The sequence below is a fragment of the Ceratotherium simum genome, chromosome 15 (genome assembly GCF_057802395.1).
Source record: "Ceratotherium simum simum isolate JZ-2026a chromosome 15, ASM5780239v1, whole genome shotgun sequence".
In the NCBI taxonomy this organism is placed as follows: Eukaryota; Metazoa; Chordata; class Mammalia; order Perissodactyla; family Rhinocerotidae; genus Ceratotherium; species Ceratotherium simum.
This window is the reverse complement of record NC_141914.1, coordinates 33,460,770-33,478,246: the sequence shown is the minus strand read 5'-3', so window position 1 is coordinate 33,478,246 and position 17,477 is coordinate 33,460,770. Positions and strand designations below refer to the sequence as shown.

The 17,477-nt window shown below is 39.3% G+C and overlaps 1 protein-coding gene across 1 annotated transcript; it reads right to left on the bottom strand.

Moving 5' to 3' along the window:
- Positions 1 to 888: 888 nt before the first annotated feature.
- CLDN1 (claudin 1) lies at positions 889 to 17,111 on the bottom strand. Its single transcript, XM_004424576.3, has 4 exons — positions 16,678 to 17,111; positions 7,415 to 7,579; positions 5,220 to 5,304; positions 889 to 3,552 (listed from the first exon to the last, which is right to left on the bottom strand). Exons 1-4 carry the CDS (start codon positions 16,898 to 16,900, stop codon positions 3,390 to 3,392), a joined length of 636 nt encoding a protein of 211 aa, XP_004424633.1. The 5' UTR covers positions 16,901 to 17,111; the 3' UTR covers positions 889 to 3,389.
- Between the last annotated feature and the right edge of the window lie 366 nt (positions 17,112 to 17,477).

Sequence of the window (17,477 nt, the reverse complement as noted above, 5' to 3'; positions counted from 1 at the left end):
ATGGGGATGGTATGGATTTTTCCCTGGACCTGGGCACATGCCCATGTAGAAAGTGCTAAAAGAGAGGAGGAAAAATGACACAATTTGAAGAACAATGGTATCTAATAAGGATGTGCTCACAGAGAGGTTGATGTCTGGTACAATTTACAATCCAGGTTTTCCCTTGAGAGTTTTTATCAGGAGCACCTAGGAATTTTATTTCCTCTCAAACTTCATGGGCCTGGGCCCCACACCCAGGGTTTTAAATTCTACAGAAAGAGTGGGGATTCTGAGGCATCTGCTTAATTTAAGGGGAGTTCAAATCAAACTGACAATGATTTTAGTCTCTCACCCATCCTGCAAATGCCTGAGACTCCACATAGAGCTGCAATCTCCTGTTTACAAGTTTGTCTCTTTAACATGAAAACTGCCCAGGGAGGCGTTACAATTAAGGCTTTATCAATTATTGGTATTTTCAGATAATGAGTGAATGAGATTCATCACTTGCTTTCCTAGGAGGCAGTTTGGATAATAATCATTACAAAAACAAGAATGGATTTCTAGCCTGCTGCCTTCACTCTTCCAGCACGTGAGGAACACGACCACCAAGCTTACATAGTGCTTTACCGTTGGCTATTTTATCATTTAGCCATTCATTGCAGCACATCCCCTTGTTATGGCTGAGAAAAATTAAGTGAACATCTCCTGGCATTCTCTTCTACCACCAGCCTTGATGAAGAAGCAGCTCAGGTTGAGAAATAGGGCATTCAAGTGGGTGGAGTCACTCAACTATTTGGCAGATGGCCCAGAGGCACCATAGTTCTTTCCCAGGAACACAGTGAGTCAGATCCTACCCCAAGCTGTCTCCATTTCTAAGCATAGCAATCTTGAAATAAATGATTAGAAAAATAAGCCAAGGATTTATTTTTTTTATTAAAAAAACAACTTATTGAAAAAGAGTAATGCTTTATACAAATTCCCATTACAAAACCCCAAAATATCTATGGGTCTGTTTCCAGGTATGGTAGCAGAATACAAAAATACCAAAATTGGATAAATTCAGGTGTAACAATTCTGTTGGCCATTTTGGACTATAGATTTCTTTATAGAGTTTAGCAAGTAGTAACCACATGCATTTACACTCACACATCATTAGGATCCATGTATGTAGCAAAGGCTCTTTGAATTATATTTTCTAGGAGCATAGACTTTCAGGTTTGGAAGAAATACTAAAATTTACTAGGTTCAAATCTTCATATGATGCACTCCTTTGGATAACTTCTGCCATGTGGTTTCACTCTGCATTACCATTCCCAAACTACCTAACCTAGCAGTGTTAGCTGCCAGCTAATATAGCAACACCTCTGATGCCATTACTTAACAGATATCCACCTTGTATACCCTTGCAAATCCTTATAATTCAAAAAATCTTCTATACTTTGGCTTTGCCAATACTTACACTTTTGTTTTACCCATTACATCTGCAAACTCATCCTAAGTGAATTCTGAATTCCTGACAGGAGAAAACCTTGGCCACAAAAAGCATCAGGCCCTGCTGATCGAAGAAACAGACTTCCTTAGGATCCTTTTCATTTAGTAAGCTGAATTTCACTTTAGTGTCTCATTACTTCAGAGATGGGTTAAGGTAAGAAAGCTCTTAAAATTTCTCTCTTTTCAGTCATTTGAAAAGTAATTCAAAACCTATGCACTTAAATTCCTTAATTCTTTCCCCTAGTACACAACTTTCCACCCTACAAAACAACATTTATGTGTATCGCATCTCACTGGATCTCCACAACAGCCCTGTGAGGTAGGCAGGTCAGGAATTACAATCCCCTTTCTACAGATGAAGCAATAAATCTAGGGCAGTCAAGTGCCTTGCCCAAACTCACACAGTAATTGATAGCATCAAGACTCAAATCAGGTCTCCAGACACCAAAGCCAACACCCTTTCCATTGTATCATCTTGCTTAAGTGAAGTAGCACTTTCCACAGACTGGAAAACTAAGAGCAATTGTTAAAGTGGAACAGAGCACCAACGACGTGCTAGCCACAGCTGAAAGAAAGGAATCAGCCAGGGGAGAAAGGAAGGTGCTGGACGATGAGAAGGCGTGTGTGTAGGTTTGATTCAATGACATCCTAACAGCCAATTGGGCAAATAAAAACACTACTTAGGCATATTTCACGTTCAAAGAATGAGCATAATATCAGCTAATTAATACTTACTCCACCCCTACCAGCTGGTTAAGTATCATTATCTTGATTGGACAGACGGGAAAAGAGGAGAAAGATTAAGTGACTTCTTGCAGCTACAGAGAGAATATCTGTCATCAGATTGTTGCTACAGAAAGTCTAGCACTTTATTCAGACAAACAGGCCATACCTCTCCAGGAAGAGTAAATTATACGACAATTACATATAAGACAACAATACAGCTGAGGAGAGCAGTAGGAAATAGGTAGTTTAGGGGGATATACAACTGTGAATAAGAGGCTTAAAAATTCAATCAATAAAATTGTGTTACAACACCTGAGAAAGCAGCACACAGCTACTCATTGGGATAAATATTTTCAAAGCAAACAAGAGTTTTGTAGGTCAGAGTACAGGGATCGTGTGGGAAGGTGAACAGGAATATATCGTCCTGGTCGTGCAGACAGATTTGCTCCCAAAGCTCTGATTTCTAAGAGATTCTTATTGACTTTTTAGGAATTAAATTACAGGTGTATGAAATGTGCTATCAGATTCAAAGGTTAGGCCCAACCTCATAAGAAAACAAAGGCATGAAAAATGACTGACTGATGATAAAGCAAGTGCTATAAGATCATAGTAAAATATAACATAAAATTAGCATATGAAAAGGGCACAAGTGAAGAACTGAAATAATTCATACTTGGTAGAGTAGGTTAGGGCTTCTGTCCAAGACATGAAAAGCTGATGAAGGAGGGTAAATGATATTTGACCTATTATATATGTGCACATATAGAAAGAAGGGAAATATACCAAATAAACTGCTTATTTAATTAATATAGAATTTAATATATTTTCTTTTTTTAGATATATTTTATCTATGCTGGTACCAACGTAAGGAGAATAAGAGTTTCAACTAAATTTTTATAGAAAAACATGTATATATACATATCTATATATATTTACGGAGCGCCCCCTCCCCACATATGAGATGATTACTCAGTGGGAAGCAATAATACAAATGGAAAAGGCTTCCCTCCTGTATTGAGGAAAGGAGATAAAATAAGTCGTTTTTAGCACTAGGTATTTAAAAAAATATGTTTTTTTGTAATACCACAGTTCAGACTACAACAGTCAAAAGTCTAACATCCTAATGTCAATGACAGTATTTCAATGTCCATTTTCTGTTTGTTCCTACAGGGATGTCTCCTTTTGCTTGTATGTTACACGTAGTCTTTCCCACTGGAAGGTGCAGGTTTTGGATAGGGCCGTGGAGTTGGGTAAGACGTTGTTTTTCGGGGACAAGAGCAGCAAAGTAGGCCACCCCCCAGAAGGCAGAGAGAAGCAGCAGCCCAGCCAGTGAAGAGGGCATGACCAAATTCATACCTAAAAAGAAAAGACAATGCATTTGTTTAATCGATGAATCTTTGGAAACTTTTCTAATATCATTAAGGAAAGAAATCACTATCATACTTATTATATTTTTTTCCATTGAAAATAATCCTCCATGACCTCTTGCGTAAGTACTTTAAGGTTTGTGAACACACACACACAAGAATGTCTACATTGCAGTTGTTGACAATCTGCAATAGTAGATCAGACAACACAGCATGCAACACCAGGTTAATTACACAAGTATTTCCAAAGACATTTCCATGTGTAGGAGACTTGTAAAGCATGTTTATATATTTTAGAAGTCGGGTTTGCTTGGACCATGGTTCCTTGGCTAAAACTTAACAAGTCATGCTATTGCCACGTAGCAACCATATTCTATAAAAAACTGCTAGAGTGTGATGGAACTATTAGAGTTTTAAATAATTGATCCCAGGTACCTATATACACTGAAATCTGAAATTGATGGTTTTGTAAAAGAAAGCCTTCTAAGCAGCCCGTGGACCATTCTAGATTAAGCTGATTCAGGTGGATGTATTAAGCCAGACTCTTGGGGAGAGGATCTGTGACTGATGGTGAACAGCAAGAATAGAGAAGGGCTGGATCTAGAGTTATAAGGCCTGAGTTTGAATCCTGATGCAAACTCTCAACTGCTGCACTTGTGGGCTAGTAACTTCACCTCTCAACCTCAGTTTCTGCTTTTCCTTTCAGGGTCACATGAGACAATGTAAATAACAGGTGTATAGAGCACCTAGCAATTTATAACATGCTTTCACATCCATTACTGGTCAAATTTTAGCCTACTGACTCCCCAGCAGTTTCTGTCCCTACATCATAAATCTTATGGGATGGGCTCCAACTCAATCATTGCAGTATGTGCTTTCCTGTACGTGGGTGATTATACAAAAAGAAGCACACCTTATCTCTAACCACCGCGATTTTTCATGCCTTCATCCTCGCACTCAACAAACAGTAATTATATCTTAACATCCTGACTCTGAATGTAGTTATTAGGCTTTAAAGATGCGAACACGGTGAGACAAAGAGCCTTGTCTCTGATTAAAGTGTCATCAGATGAGAGCCAAGACGCAGCTCTTCAACTTCCACAACTTGCAATATTAAGAAAGAGGACCTCAGTAAAGTCAATTTTATAGTTGTGATGGAAAAAAAAATTTCAAAGTGGTATCTCAACTTATTTTTTTCCTAAATAAACTGTTTTTTCATAAATAAAATCAAACTATTGGGAATAAGGTATTATTCATTAACCCCTACAGTAGTACTATTTTTTCATGCAATCATAACTGTGTTAGTTACAAATAATCACAATTAATTGTTGTAAGTATAAGAATATACTTCAATAAAAGAAATTTCAAATATATTAGCATCTTTATTAATATTAAAAAAAAAAGTCCAGCATACAGTTGGAAGGTATAGAGCTTGGAACTTTTCTACTTTTAAGTGCATTTTGTCACCAATATAGGCTACTAAAGCAATTATCAAACTCATTTTAACATGAGTTATAGGCCATTCAAATTATTTTCAAGTTTGAGATAAAATTCTGGAAGGCAAATCTGGGAAGCTATGGCACTAGCTGGACTTTGCAGACCATAAAAAGGGTATTTTCTCAGAAAACAAACTATTTTACGCACGAATAGCATTACCTGGCATTGACTGGGGTCATGGGGTCATAGAATTCTTGAACAATTCTATTGCCATACCATGCTGTGGCAACTAAAACAGCCAGACCTACAGAAATGCAAAACAAAAGACTATTAATCACTATGCAACACTGAGCATAAATATACAGCCCATTAAATTTATAAGTTTTTTACAAGAATTAAATTTCATCACACTGACATTTTTAATTTAGTCAATTTTAATTTAGATAATTTTAATTTAGGAAGATTAGAAGTTCAAACATGATTTATTCCAAGTATTCTGTTAAGACAGACAAAAATATGAGGTCAGAGTTAGGCATGGTTTATACTCTTCTTGTCATCTTATTCACTTATAGTTCAAGGTCACTGGTACAAATAATGCTTTTCCGGAAACAGTTCAACAGGTTCATGTCATTAAAGATGTCCTTCAAACATACTGTTATACATTATAACATTGTATTGTTATACATTACACATTTCATCCAAACTACTTTAGATGAAGTCAATATCCTTATTAGCACAGAGTCACTTGCTAAAGGGAAGATGAACAACTCTTCTGCATTCTTCTTGACCAAAACTCAAAATTTACATTTCTGCAGAATCAAAAGGACAATAAACAGCTAGATAACAGGGAAGAGCAGGACCTGTCTCAGAATGGACCAGACCACCCAAATTCCTACTGCCCCACTCGCCAGACACGCCAGGGATTGCCTTGAGATTTGCTGAGGTGCCACGTCAGATCAATTTACGCAGTACACTCTCAATTTCCCACACATTTCATATTTCAGTAACACCAGAGAGAGCACTTAGTCAAAATAATTAATTCCATCATTTACAAGAAGTATAAAACATCTCAATTTTTCTTATACAAAGAAATTAATAGTTTTTATAGTAATTCTAGGAAACCATCAATGTAAACAGATTAAATCTTTCTATGCTAATCCTTCTTTCCCTGTGCCCCTCCCCTCACAAAAGGTCCAAGCTAATTGCTTCTAGCACTTGACAGAAAACACTATGGCTTTTGGCTGCTCAGATAGACCATGAGAATGCTCTGGAACTTGCAACCCTCACTCCCTAGGAAGTCTCCGAAACTGACATGGGAGTGATGCCGTCACTGATCCGAGTTACAAGAAGGCAAGTGAAGAAAGAGCGCTATGTAGTAAATTTATTCACAGCCTTTGATGTCAGATTAAACTGTTGGGAATAAAATGCCATCCATGCTTTTTCTGACAGAAGCTCATCTGGATAAACTGAAGGACTGCCCACTTTAACCAAACCTTTAGCAAAGCCACATGCACACTCCCTTCATTATTGGCTAGATCCACATATTACGCGGGGGCAAAGGCCCCTACCAGGTCTTTTGTCAAACAGAAAATGAGAAAGGAAAGTCTAATTCTAGTTTTTCCTAGTGGTAGATTATATCACTGGTGTCATTTTCAAAAACAATAGACTACTACATATACTATATAATATATATACACTATACAAAATATACATAGTAGTCTATTGTTTTATATGTATATATTTATATACACATAAATACACACATACTATTTTATTTAATATAAGCCTTATTATAAGGCTTTACAATGGAACTGTCCGTGTCTTCCTCTGGCTCTCATTTTCTCAAAGGTCACATATCTAACTCATCAATCAACACTTGACTAAAGCAACAAATACATTTTTATTTTCTATGGAAAATATAACCTCGTTCTTTTATCAAGGTTTTTTCAAGGGCTTTCTCTATTGTTTATTTCTTAACTCATTTAACCTAATTTCCTACCATTTCAACATTCCACCTCTACTCTAATTGGCCTTTGCCTTCATTGATCTATGGCTACATCCTGTTTATTCTGGAACTAGATCTGCCCACTTGGAATATTGTCCTCATTTTTCTCCAATAATCCCAATCCCATCCATTCCTCACAGACCTGTATGATTCAGATATTCTTTATTTTCTCTCACCATATAGACCTGCCCACTGTGAGCACGGATCTCAGATTTTCATTTGGTTCCTGCTTGAGAATGTGAAAGTCAACTGGAGTTAAGGTTTCTATGTCTCCAGATTTTAAAGGAATTGAAATAAATCAATTCAAGTGTTACGAATCCAACATAATCTAAGGAAACTGAAAACTACATCTTAAACCATGCCAGAGACACAGTGTAGTAAGGTGCAAGTGGAACACGGTCTCTCTTACCTGCAATAAGAAATATCACGCCCCCAATGACAGCCATCCGCATCTTCTGCACCTCATTGTCTTCCAAGCACTTCATACATTTCATGCCAATGGTGGCCACAAAAATGGCTATTAGTCCCATCAGGATGCCAATCACCATCAAGGCTCTGGTTGCTTGTAAAGTACCTGGCAGAAGATATTTTAGAACATGTAAAAATCATGCCTAGACCAACAAGAGAAGAGTGGCAGAAGACCAAGTATATTTCAATATTGTTGTGTGGAAGAGAGAAAATTGAACTAGAAGCCAGGAAACCCCAATTCTAGTGATGTTTCTAGGTAACCAACATAGTTTCTTCTCCAGAAAAACAAATGCCTGGCTGGATGATGAATAAGAAGCCCTCCAGCTCTAACATTTTGTTTTCAACAGTAAATTTGAAATCCTCTGGAAAAATAATTAATGATCTGGTTGAATAGGTTTAGCTGACCTAATACATCTTTAATCCTTACTAATGGAGCATGTTAACTCTGACATAACAATTATATGTATTACCCTTAATGTTAAACCATTTATAATTAAAATGGTTAACAATATATCTTGGTAATAGTCAACAGCTTTATACCCCAGTCATCAAGCACAGAAAAACCAGGTAAATATGGAAGATAAATGAATTTCTTATAGACTATCATGGCTGGATAAGCAACATTTGTATCTCCAGTAACTGGGGTGCGAGTAGGGGATATGTAAATATCATTTTCTCAGAACAAAACAATACAAGCTTTGAGATGTTAATTCGGAACATCGTAGATTCATATTCAGAGATATCACTAGTTTTTAAAACTATTTAAACTATCATACTGTAAAGTAGCAGAAAATAATTCAATGTAGTATTTCTCAGAATTCCACTAATTTTTGAATTTCCTGTTATCGTCATTGGTGTACTAAGTCATGATCAATAAATAGGGTCAGATTTGAGAGATTATGCCAGACTGTTTCTTAAACAGTAAAAACATGACACCATCCTAGTGGCATAAAGGCACAGACTTTAAAAAAATGAGCTGAGGGCCAGCCCCGTGGCTTAGCGGTTGAGCGCGCGCGCTCCGCTGCTGGCGGCCCGGGTTCGATCCCAGGTGCGCACCAACGCACCGCTTCTCCGGCCATGCTGAGGCCGCGTCCCACATACAGCAACTAGAAGGATGTGCAGCTATGACATACAACTATCTACTGGGGCTTTGGGGGAAAAAATAAATAAATAAATAAAAAATTATAAAAAAAAAATGAGCTGAAACTACACTGGTTAGATGCGTTTGATTAATTTTAGATTTATTTCCTCCTTCAAATAAAGATCATTATCTCATTGACAATGTTAACATGTGACAAGTATTTTTGCATATATAAATATTATTTACATTGTAACTAACCATGTTACCTTGAGTAAGCTACTTATTCTTTGGGATCACGTTTCTATTAGGTAAAGTGTGAATGATGATATCTCTAACCAAGGAGTTGGAACAATCGACTTCTTGAGGGTCTTCAAAAGTGGCTGACTTGATGGAAACAATTTGAATTGCACTAATTTAGACCTAGGCTCAGTCTTGGTATTTTCAGGGTTGAGAACTTATGTTACCAATCATAATTAATATTCAAGATTTCTAAAATATTACTTAGTTTTAATTTGTTAATATTTCCATCCTTGTCATAACCAATCTATAATAAAATCATAGTAATCTCTTTCTAAGAAGTATTAAAGGAACTTTTTACTGTATTTGAGAGAGATTTTGTAAGCCAAGATAAATTTTACTTGACTTAATTATGAAGCAAAACAGAGGCACTCACCCCTCCCCTCACATATCCACCTCCTCAAAAGCGTGTGTGGTCACAGATGCACCCTACCCACACACTTATCTTAAAATTCCAAGGTGGCATAAGAACCGCTAAATCAAAACACGTGTTCCGTGGACCATGGGTTTACCAGGAACTGAAGCTGCTGATAAGATTATTATGAAACTTCTTCCTTGGAATCACAAACCATACTGTGGTATGAAGAGGAAAGTACCAAGGACTCCAAGTTAAGGCGTGTCCTTCCTTCTGATTTACCAACAGGTTTGCAAAGACAATCGTTACTTAGAAGGAAAATGAAAAATAAAATAACTAAGCTCTTAGGGCCAGCCCTGTGGCATATTTAAGTTCTCATGCTCCACTTTGGTGACCCAGGTTTGCAGGTTCAGATCCTGGGCACAGACCAACACCACTTGTCAGCCATGCTGTGGCAGTGACCCACATACAAAATAGAGGAGGATTGACACAGATGTTAGCTCAAGGCTAATCTTCCTCAAGCAAAAAAAGAGAAAGACTGGCAACAGATGTTAGTTCAGGGCAAATCTCCCTCAGCAAAAAAAAAAAAAAAAAAAAAAAAACTAAGCTCTTATATATGACACAGATTTCAGATTTCGTCCTAAATTCCACTCAGAAGGAAAAGGAAAACATTTCAGACAAAGAAACACTAGAAGAGGAGATGCTGCAAGTCACAAAGATGATCCACGTGCCTGGAGGATAGGGTCACCACCTGTCTGTTTGCCTGGACTATCTTACTTTTAAAACTACAAGTCCTGCATCTTGAGAAGGTCCTCAATGCTGGACATCTGGGACAGGTGGTCACTCTACTGGAGGATGACAGGATGTGGAAAGTAAAATGAGGTGGGTTTAGCAAGGTGGGAAAAAGGTATGTATCATGCAGGGCTTTGCAACCTCGGGTAAAGGGTTTGGAGTTCACTCAAAGTGTAATCAGAAGTCACTAGAGGGTCTTAAAGGATTGACAGAATTTTTACCCCTGGTATAGAAAGCACAATTAGCATATTCTTCCTATGCTAGCCCTTCAAATAAGTATAGCCTCTTACATCTCTCAGCCACCTCTCCTCTGTTTTCTCATAAATACTAAATTTTCCAGCCCTTCATTAATCACTTTTGTTGCTTTCTCTGATTTCTCTCCAAGTTTTCCACTTTGTTTGAGTTGCAGGGACCCAAATCGGACCCAGCTTCCATAATAATCATTCTGATCTGTACTTCACATAAAAACAGCAGGTCACCTGCCCAGCAGGTCTGAGCACTTGGCTCACAAGGCATTCTTCATGAAGAATCTACTGGGCCTCAACCTCATGAGTCAGGCTTGTCTAAAACCCCTGGGCAGGGAAGCCACATGGATAAACCACTGCAGGGCTCCATCTGCACTCACCTGGAAGGTTCTAATAGTCACAGTTTTCATCTCTAAGTTTTTTATTTCCCCTTCAAGTTCTCAAGGAAAACACATTTGATTCACAACATACCCATTTTACTCTTTGCACTTCTTTTATAAAGAGGGGACACATATTTGGTTCCGTGTTTGCTACAAACCTTGTTATATTTTATTTCTTTATAGAATAGTGTATTATTTGTAAAATGCACAAAAAATAATGGAGAAAATAAGAAAAACTATCCCCAGGATTCATAAAAACCATAGAGGAGGGGATCATGTTTCATTTTTTAAAAATCTGATAAAGCATGTTATTTTGCAAAGCAATATTTTTCACCTATATCCTGGCATCCATTGACATATAAAATTTCTTTGTATTTTACAATACTAGATGGGCATCAAACACAAAATCTCATCTTGCTTCATTGGAGACATTTGGATGAATTTGTAACTATAGTGATATGTGGGGGGAAATGTAGAAATACTGAGAATCATAACAGCATGAAAACTCACAAGCTAGCAAATGTAATGATGGACGACAGGTCAAAGTAAACAGGTGTTGTGTTACAGGTTATGAGGGTTTTATGTGCAGATAGAATCTAAATTGCACAGTTTTAAGCTGGAAACAGATGAATCCTTCAAATTAAGGTCTCATGGAAGCCTTTTATGCCAGCGATCTAAACTAGGTAATCGTGAGCTCCTTGATGACTCGAGCCAGATATTTGTTCATATTTCCATCCAAAACACTAAGAACAGTACTTGGCAGGCTACATGGATTATTCAATCCATGTTCAATTAATTTAAATTAGAACATGTCTTTATTCTTTCAAAATTGTACTAATATGATAGGTAAAAATATTTACTCTCTTGTGTTTAGCTTAATCTTTGAAATAATACTGAAAATGCCTCCCTAGAGAGCATGGGGGGAGGGGTGATATACATAAAACCAGACAGTTCAGACCATTAAAAGCTAGAAGCACATACAGAGAGGAAAAAAAAATCATACTTTTTGTTTAACTTGATCTATTTTTTAAAATTTTCTAAATTTTAAAATTATGCATCGAGTGAGCTTTCAAGATGAAGTTTTTTCCTAATGGAATGATGATCGGCAGGGCAGAGGAGTTGAGAAATATTTGAAAGCCACAGAATAATATTTTGGACTAGAGAGATACGGGATAGCTTTGGACTATTAACTCTGAGCTGGTCTGATTGGATCAAATCTGGAAACAAATACAGTCCTTTCCTGGACCCTGAAATTTACAGATACTTCTACAATATTATTATCACTGACTAAAGCTGTCTGTGGAGAAAACTGTTAGCAAACATTCAACAGGTTACACTATTGTTTCTCATCATTATTCAGCAGTAAACGAAGGCAGGCTTTTAATTATACTTAGCTAGACTGATAATCTTGAGATTAAAGACCCCCTAAGGAGTTCTCACCACTTTCAACCTGAAAGTATAATTTGAAAAAATACTTACAAAGATCTCTACTTATAAAACAAGAAATGAGTTAGAAGTTACCAATCTACTACAGTTAGGTTAATCAACATAAGTGTAGCAAGACAAGCATAGACAAGTTGTGGAATTTTTTTTTTATTTCTAAAGCTTTTCTAAAGTCTTACTATACAAACAGCAGAATCTCCTGGGAATACCTGACATTGTTTATACTATGTACTGTCTATATTACTATATTATTACCCTATGTACTATGTATTATAAATAAAATAGATTTTAATTAAATTTGCATCCTCACATAGTCCCTCTTTCCATCAGTAGTTGCTTAATAAGTATTAGACAAATAAATGAATTGACCATTGGGCAACTAGAACAAAAATGCTCTCTTCTCTGCAATTAAATGAGCTCATTACACACTGTCATAGAATTATATTTTCATGGCTTTTTCATTTCTTAAGTCTTTTGCTTTTACTCAAGTTCAAAGTTTCTCAAGAGTTCTCATTGTTAGCATTTCCATTTTATTGATGGGTGTGACCTTAGAACACTGGCACAGTCAGTAATTGGAGTGGTCTGGGATGAGGCAGGGCGTACCACTTTTCAGGATGTCTGAGCAGTTTGGCTGCCTTTTATTTCTTTCTTAGAGGAATTGCCTCACGATTAAATTTATGCTTCTATATTACCTCTATGCCACTTACTCATCACTCCAATCAAGGAAATCGAAACTATGTGACTCGCCTCTTTGCTTTCAATCACTGCAGTTAGTAACCAAGAATGTTAGCACTGGAAGGAATCAACGCTGGCACCTTGCAAATCACCTTAGCTGCATCCCTAGGAGGTAGACTAGGGCCTGGCTCATGTTAAATGGATGAGTGAATCATGGATTCATCTCCCCACTCTTCCCACTCTGCCCTATTTTATGAGTAGGGAAACTACAGCCCAGACAGCTCAAGTGGCTCATCATTAGACACATGGCTAATTAGTGCAAAACCAGAGTAAGAACTGAGAACTTCTGATCTCAAGCCTGGATTTTTGTTTTGACTTCCATCATTCCAAGAGTCAGAACTGATTCTTGAAGCAGATCTGAACACCAACGGCCCCTTGAACACTCTTGGTTCAGCAGGCCTTATGCAGTCCAGGAAAGCGTAAGTGGGTTCCCTCCTCTCTGCCTCTGCTTCAAAGAGTGTCCAAGTCAGTGATTTTGTCTCTTTGATTGAGCCTGACATCAGGGTGAGAGTGCTGGGAAACCTCACTGACAACCAACACTCATTAAGCACACCTACACACATGTGGATTCATGCAAAGCTAGTTGAACAGGCCAGAGGAGCTTATAAACAAATTACAGAATCCCCAGGTTAGATGAGACTTAGAGAGAGTCTAGCCTAACCTCCCATTTGTCTGGTGCTTGGATTTTCTCTATAACATTCCTACAAAATGCTTACTTATTTCTCTGCTTGCACACCTTTCACCATGCAGCCTCCTAGGGCAGCCCAATGTTTGGACAACTCTAGCTACTAAAATCAAGCCAGAAGAAGCAATTAACTAAGCACATAAAATAGGCATTAGCTTGCCAAAAGTTGGAGAATTAGATCAAAACAGGGCAAGATGTACAGTTTAATCAAGAAAAGTCTACTGCAACTGTATCTGGCATTCTCCTTTGTATATTCCAACTATTGGCTGCAGGAGTCATCAATGTCAATAAACATCAAATACTTTAGATGGAACTGAACAATATACAGTGTAACATTTGTTTCCCCAGGAAGTTTCTCAGTTACATTTGCATAAACTGCTTTGCTAGAACCACCTAAAAGAAGCCCTGATATATATCATTTCCTATACTGGTTGAAGCACACCGTCTCCCTTTAGATACTTTACGAATGTCATGTGCTTTTTACAGCTGACACCAGTTAGAGCAAAGGAACAAGGGCTTTTAACACGTCTAGTGCTACAACCTTGATAAATCCCTGTATCTCAACCCTAAGATGCCAAGCGGGCTCCACTGGCAAAGAAAACAAGGTACAATTTCAGGAAACTTCTAGCCAAGCTTTTCACCTGGAAGCACTTCATGGAATGCAATCTTTTACCAGGAACACTACATATATAGAAAGATAATCCTGTTCACCTCTAGTTGTCACAGAACAAGATAAACAAACACATAGAGACAGAGATTGGATTGGTGGTTACCAGAAGGGAAGGGAGGAGGGAGGAGGGCGAAAGGGATAATTCGGCCCATGTGTGTGGTGATGGGTTGTAATTAGTATTTGGGTGGTGAACATGATGTAATCTATGCAGAAATAGAAGTAGAATGATGTACACCTGAAATTTATACAATGTTATAAACCAATGTTACTGCAATAAACAAAAAATTAAAAAAAAAAAAAGAAATACAAACCTTGTCTTAGATATGAAGAGTCAATGTTGTAATAAAGCTAGTTCTGCCTAAAAAAAAAAAAAAAAGATGTACCCAAACTAGCCAACGAATAACCACCCCAGGTCTCTACATGAGTTGAACGTGAGCACCACTGCACAGGTGGAGAAATGGAGACAGGTTCTCTGGGATCCATCCAAAGGCATCCAGTGAGTCACTGGCAGGCTGGGGAGAATACCTGTGAGTCAAGGCTCCCTCTTCTGAGAATCAGTTTTGGGAGAAAGGCCTCCGCCCCACCTTGGATAAACTCTGGCTTTAAACTAAAACAAAAAGAGGAATCTGATCTGGAATTAAAGAAAAAAATAATTCATCAGGAAGAAATCTCCAAAACATGCATGAAGGGAAGGGGGAGGTATTGTTTGGTTCTTCCCCCATAGCTTCAAAAATTGTAATAGTTATATTCACTAGGAATAAATAAAAATAAAAGATTTTAACACATTATCATGTGTAGCAATGATTTGAGTATTTACAACATGGGTCAATCTGATTCCATTTGGTCATTTAAGGAAGTTAAAAGGAAACCTATTTAAACATGTTGTAAATGAACTATTTTGATCAGAAGAATCAGAGACGTCTCCGCAATTGCCTGTAGAAACTTCTCCATCTGCCAATTCCTCCACGTGACACCCAAAATGCCTGACACCATTTCCTTACATGTATTTATCTTTCCACAGGGAGATTCAATGGTTATATAAAGGAGTGTACCTAATACACGCCTTATATTTGGTATAAAGGAATCCTAATCTGGGAACTCTGAAAAACTGAAACGACAACCCTCAAAACCACCATGCACACGGACTAACCAAATTCCACAGGTGTTCAAGGTGTTTATGCAGATTCAGACAGATTTAATAACTCAACTATATGGCTTTTGACAAAACCACATGCAGGAGGCAGACGAAACAAGTGAAGTAAACTTGAGCAAAGACAACGTTGCTCACCCTCAGCACACAGAGGGGGCTGGTGGGCAGCCTTGTCTATCTAGGCAAAGACGAAGGAAGCTTTTCTTCAAGTTAGTTCAAGCATAACAGAGACGTACTGCTGGACAACTAATGTAACATCTCAAGGAAGATACTATAGCCATGAATTGTTATTACCTAAGTGAGCGGGAATTTAATGAGTATCTGACAAGGCACTGGAAAGCTTTTATTTAAAAAAATAATAAAAGGAAAAGGCCATCCTGTCATCCTTCTCCTCACCGTCCTTAGGAACATTTCTCTAAGAAGGGAACATCTGTTACATAGAAATTCCTTTGTGGAAGATAGAAACTTGCAGAAGACCCACCCTTCTCTCATTACCTTCCTCCCCCGGATGACCTCTGCTTTCATGAGCTGTGTCTCCTCTGCCGCATTTTTCTTCAGTGCCTTCACTCGTCCCTCATATTATGATGGGAGGTCATTTAGGACTTTTCTTTCTTGTTGTCCTTTTTCCACCTGCCACCAATCTTTGCTTTCCAAAATAACACAACACAATCTGCCTCCTCTGAAGACCCCTGGCTTGAAAGCTAAACTCTTCAGGGCACTCTCAAGAGGCTTCTTCAAGGAAGTGCAGAAGGGGATGCAAAGGGGCCTCCCCACACTTACTGGATCTTAAAAATCAAAAGAATCAAAAGATTCAAACTCAAGTGTGAGTAGAAGGCCCTGAGCTGGGACGTTCCATGTAGCAATGTGACTTTCACCATGAAAACTCATAGTAAAGATAGATTTTAAAAACTTATCTAATACTCTAGGATTATCTAATTTTACAAACTTGAGAAGATACCAGGCTCCAAATTTTTCAAGGCATACCATTCTCTTGTCCAAACCCTACCATTCCTCAATTTACACAGAATCTTAGGATGTCCAGGAGAGGCCTAGGAGCTCAAGTTTGAGTTGGGTCATCACCTCTCAATCTTTACCTCAATCTCATCCGAATCAAACCACACCTAGAGGAGTAGAAAGTGCCACCCAGGGAGTTAGAGGAAAAACTAGCGCTTAGGCCCGGGCCTCCCCTTTCCCAACCACGGTTGTCGCCTATTCCGCCCGACAGAGCACATGATCAGAAGATTCGATCAACCCAAGACTGACAGCTACGTAAATCACACATGAGAATCATTTGGAAGCCCCTATTCCAAAACGGAGCCACTGGGGCTCGGGGTGTCTGGTCACAGCTGTGGGGATGGGGAATGGACTCACTGTTCAGATTCAGCAGGGAGTCGAAGACTTTGCACTGGATCTGTCCGGTGCTCTGCGACACGCAGGACATCCAGAGCCCCTCGTAGATGGCCTGGGCCGTCACGATGTTGTCGCCGGCATAGGAGTAAATCTTCCACTGGGGCAGCGCCGTGCTGACGATGGTGCCGATCCAGCCCAGGAAGGCCAGGATGAAGCCCAACAGCTGCAGCCCCGCGTTGGCCATGGCTCGCTCGGGCGCCCGCGCCGCTCAGGGGTGGCAGGTGCAGCAGGCGGAGTGGCGCAGTTGGCAGGTGCGCAGCCGGGGCTCCCGGGGGTGGCGGAGCCGCGCGGAGGCAGTTATTGCAAGGAACCCTGTTCCCTGCGCCGCTACTGCAGAAGCTCTGGGTCCGGATCCGGGTCTGGGTCGGAACTGGAGTCTGGATGCGAGAAGCCGCGGCTGCGTCCAGGTTCCGGGACTGAGACGCGGACCCGCTGGGCGCCGCAATTTAAAGCAGCTCCGCCCCGGGCCCGGCCCGGCCGCCGTGCAGCGCCCCCTGGCGGTTTCAGGGCGGCTCGCTGGGAAAGCGAGAGGGAGCCTGCGTCCGCCGCCGCGCCGTCGGCGGGAAGGTCCCGCCCGCGATGCGGGGACAACCTGAGAAGGATCAGGAACGCGGTGTGCGCCCGTGCGCGCTCCGTCTCGTTTCTCCCCTCGGTACTTCTCCTCTTGTGAGCCCTCTCAGGCTTTCCATTCAATCTACATTTATCCAAAAATTACTGTGTAGGTGTAAACACATTTTTAAATGATAAAGATGAAAAATAGA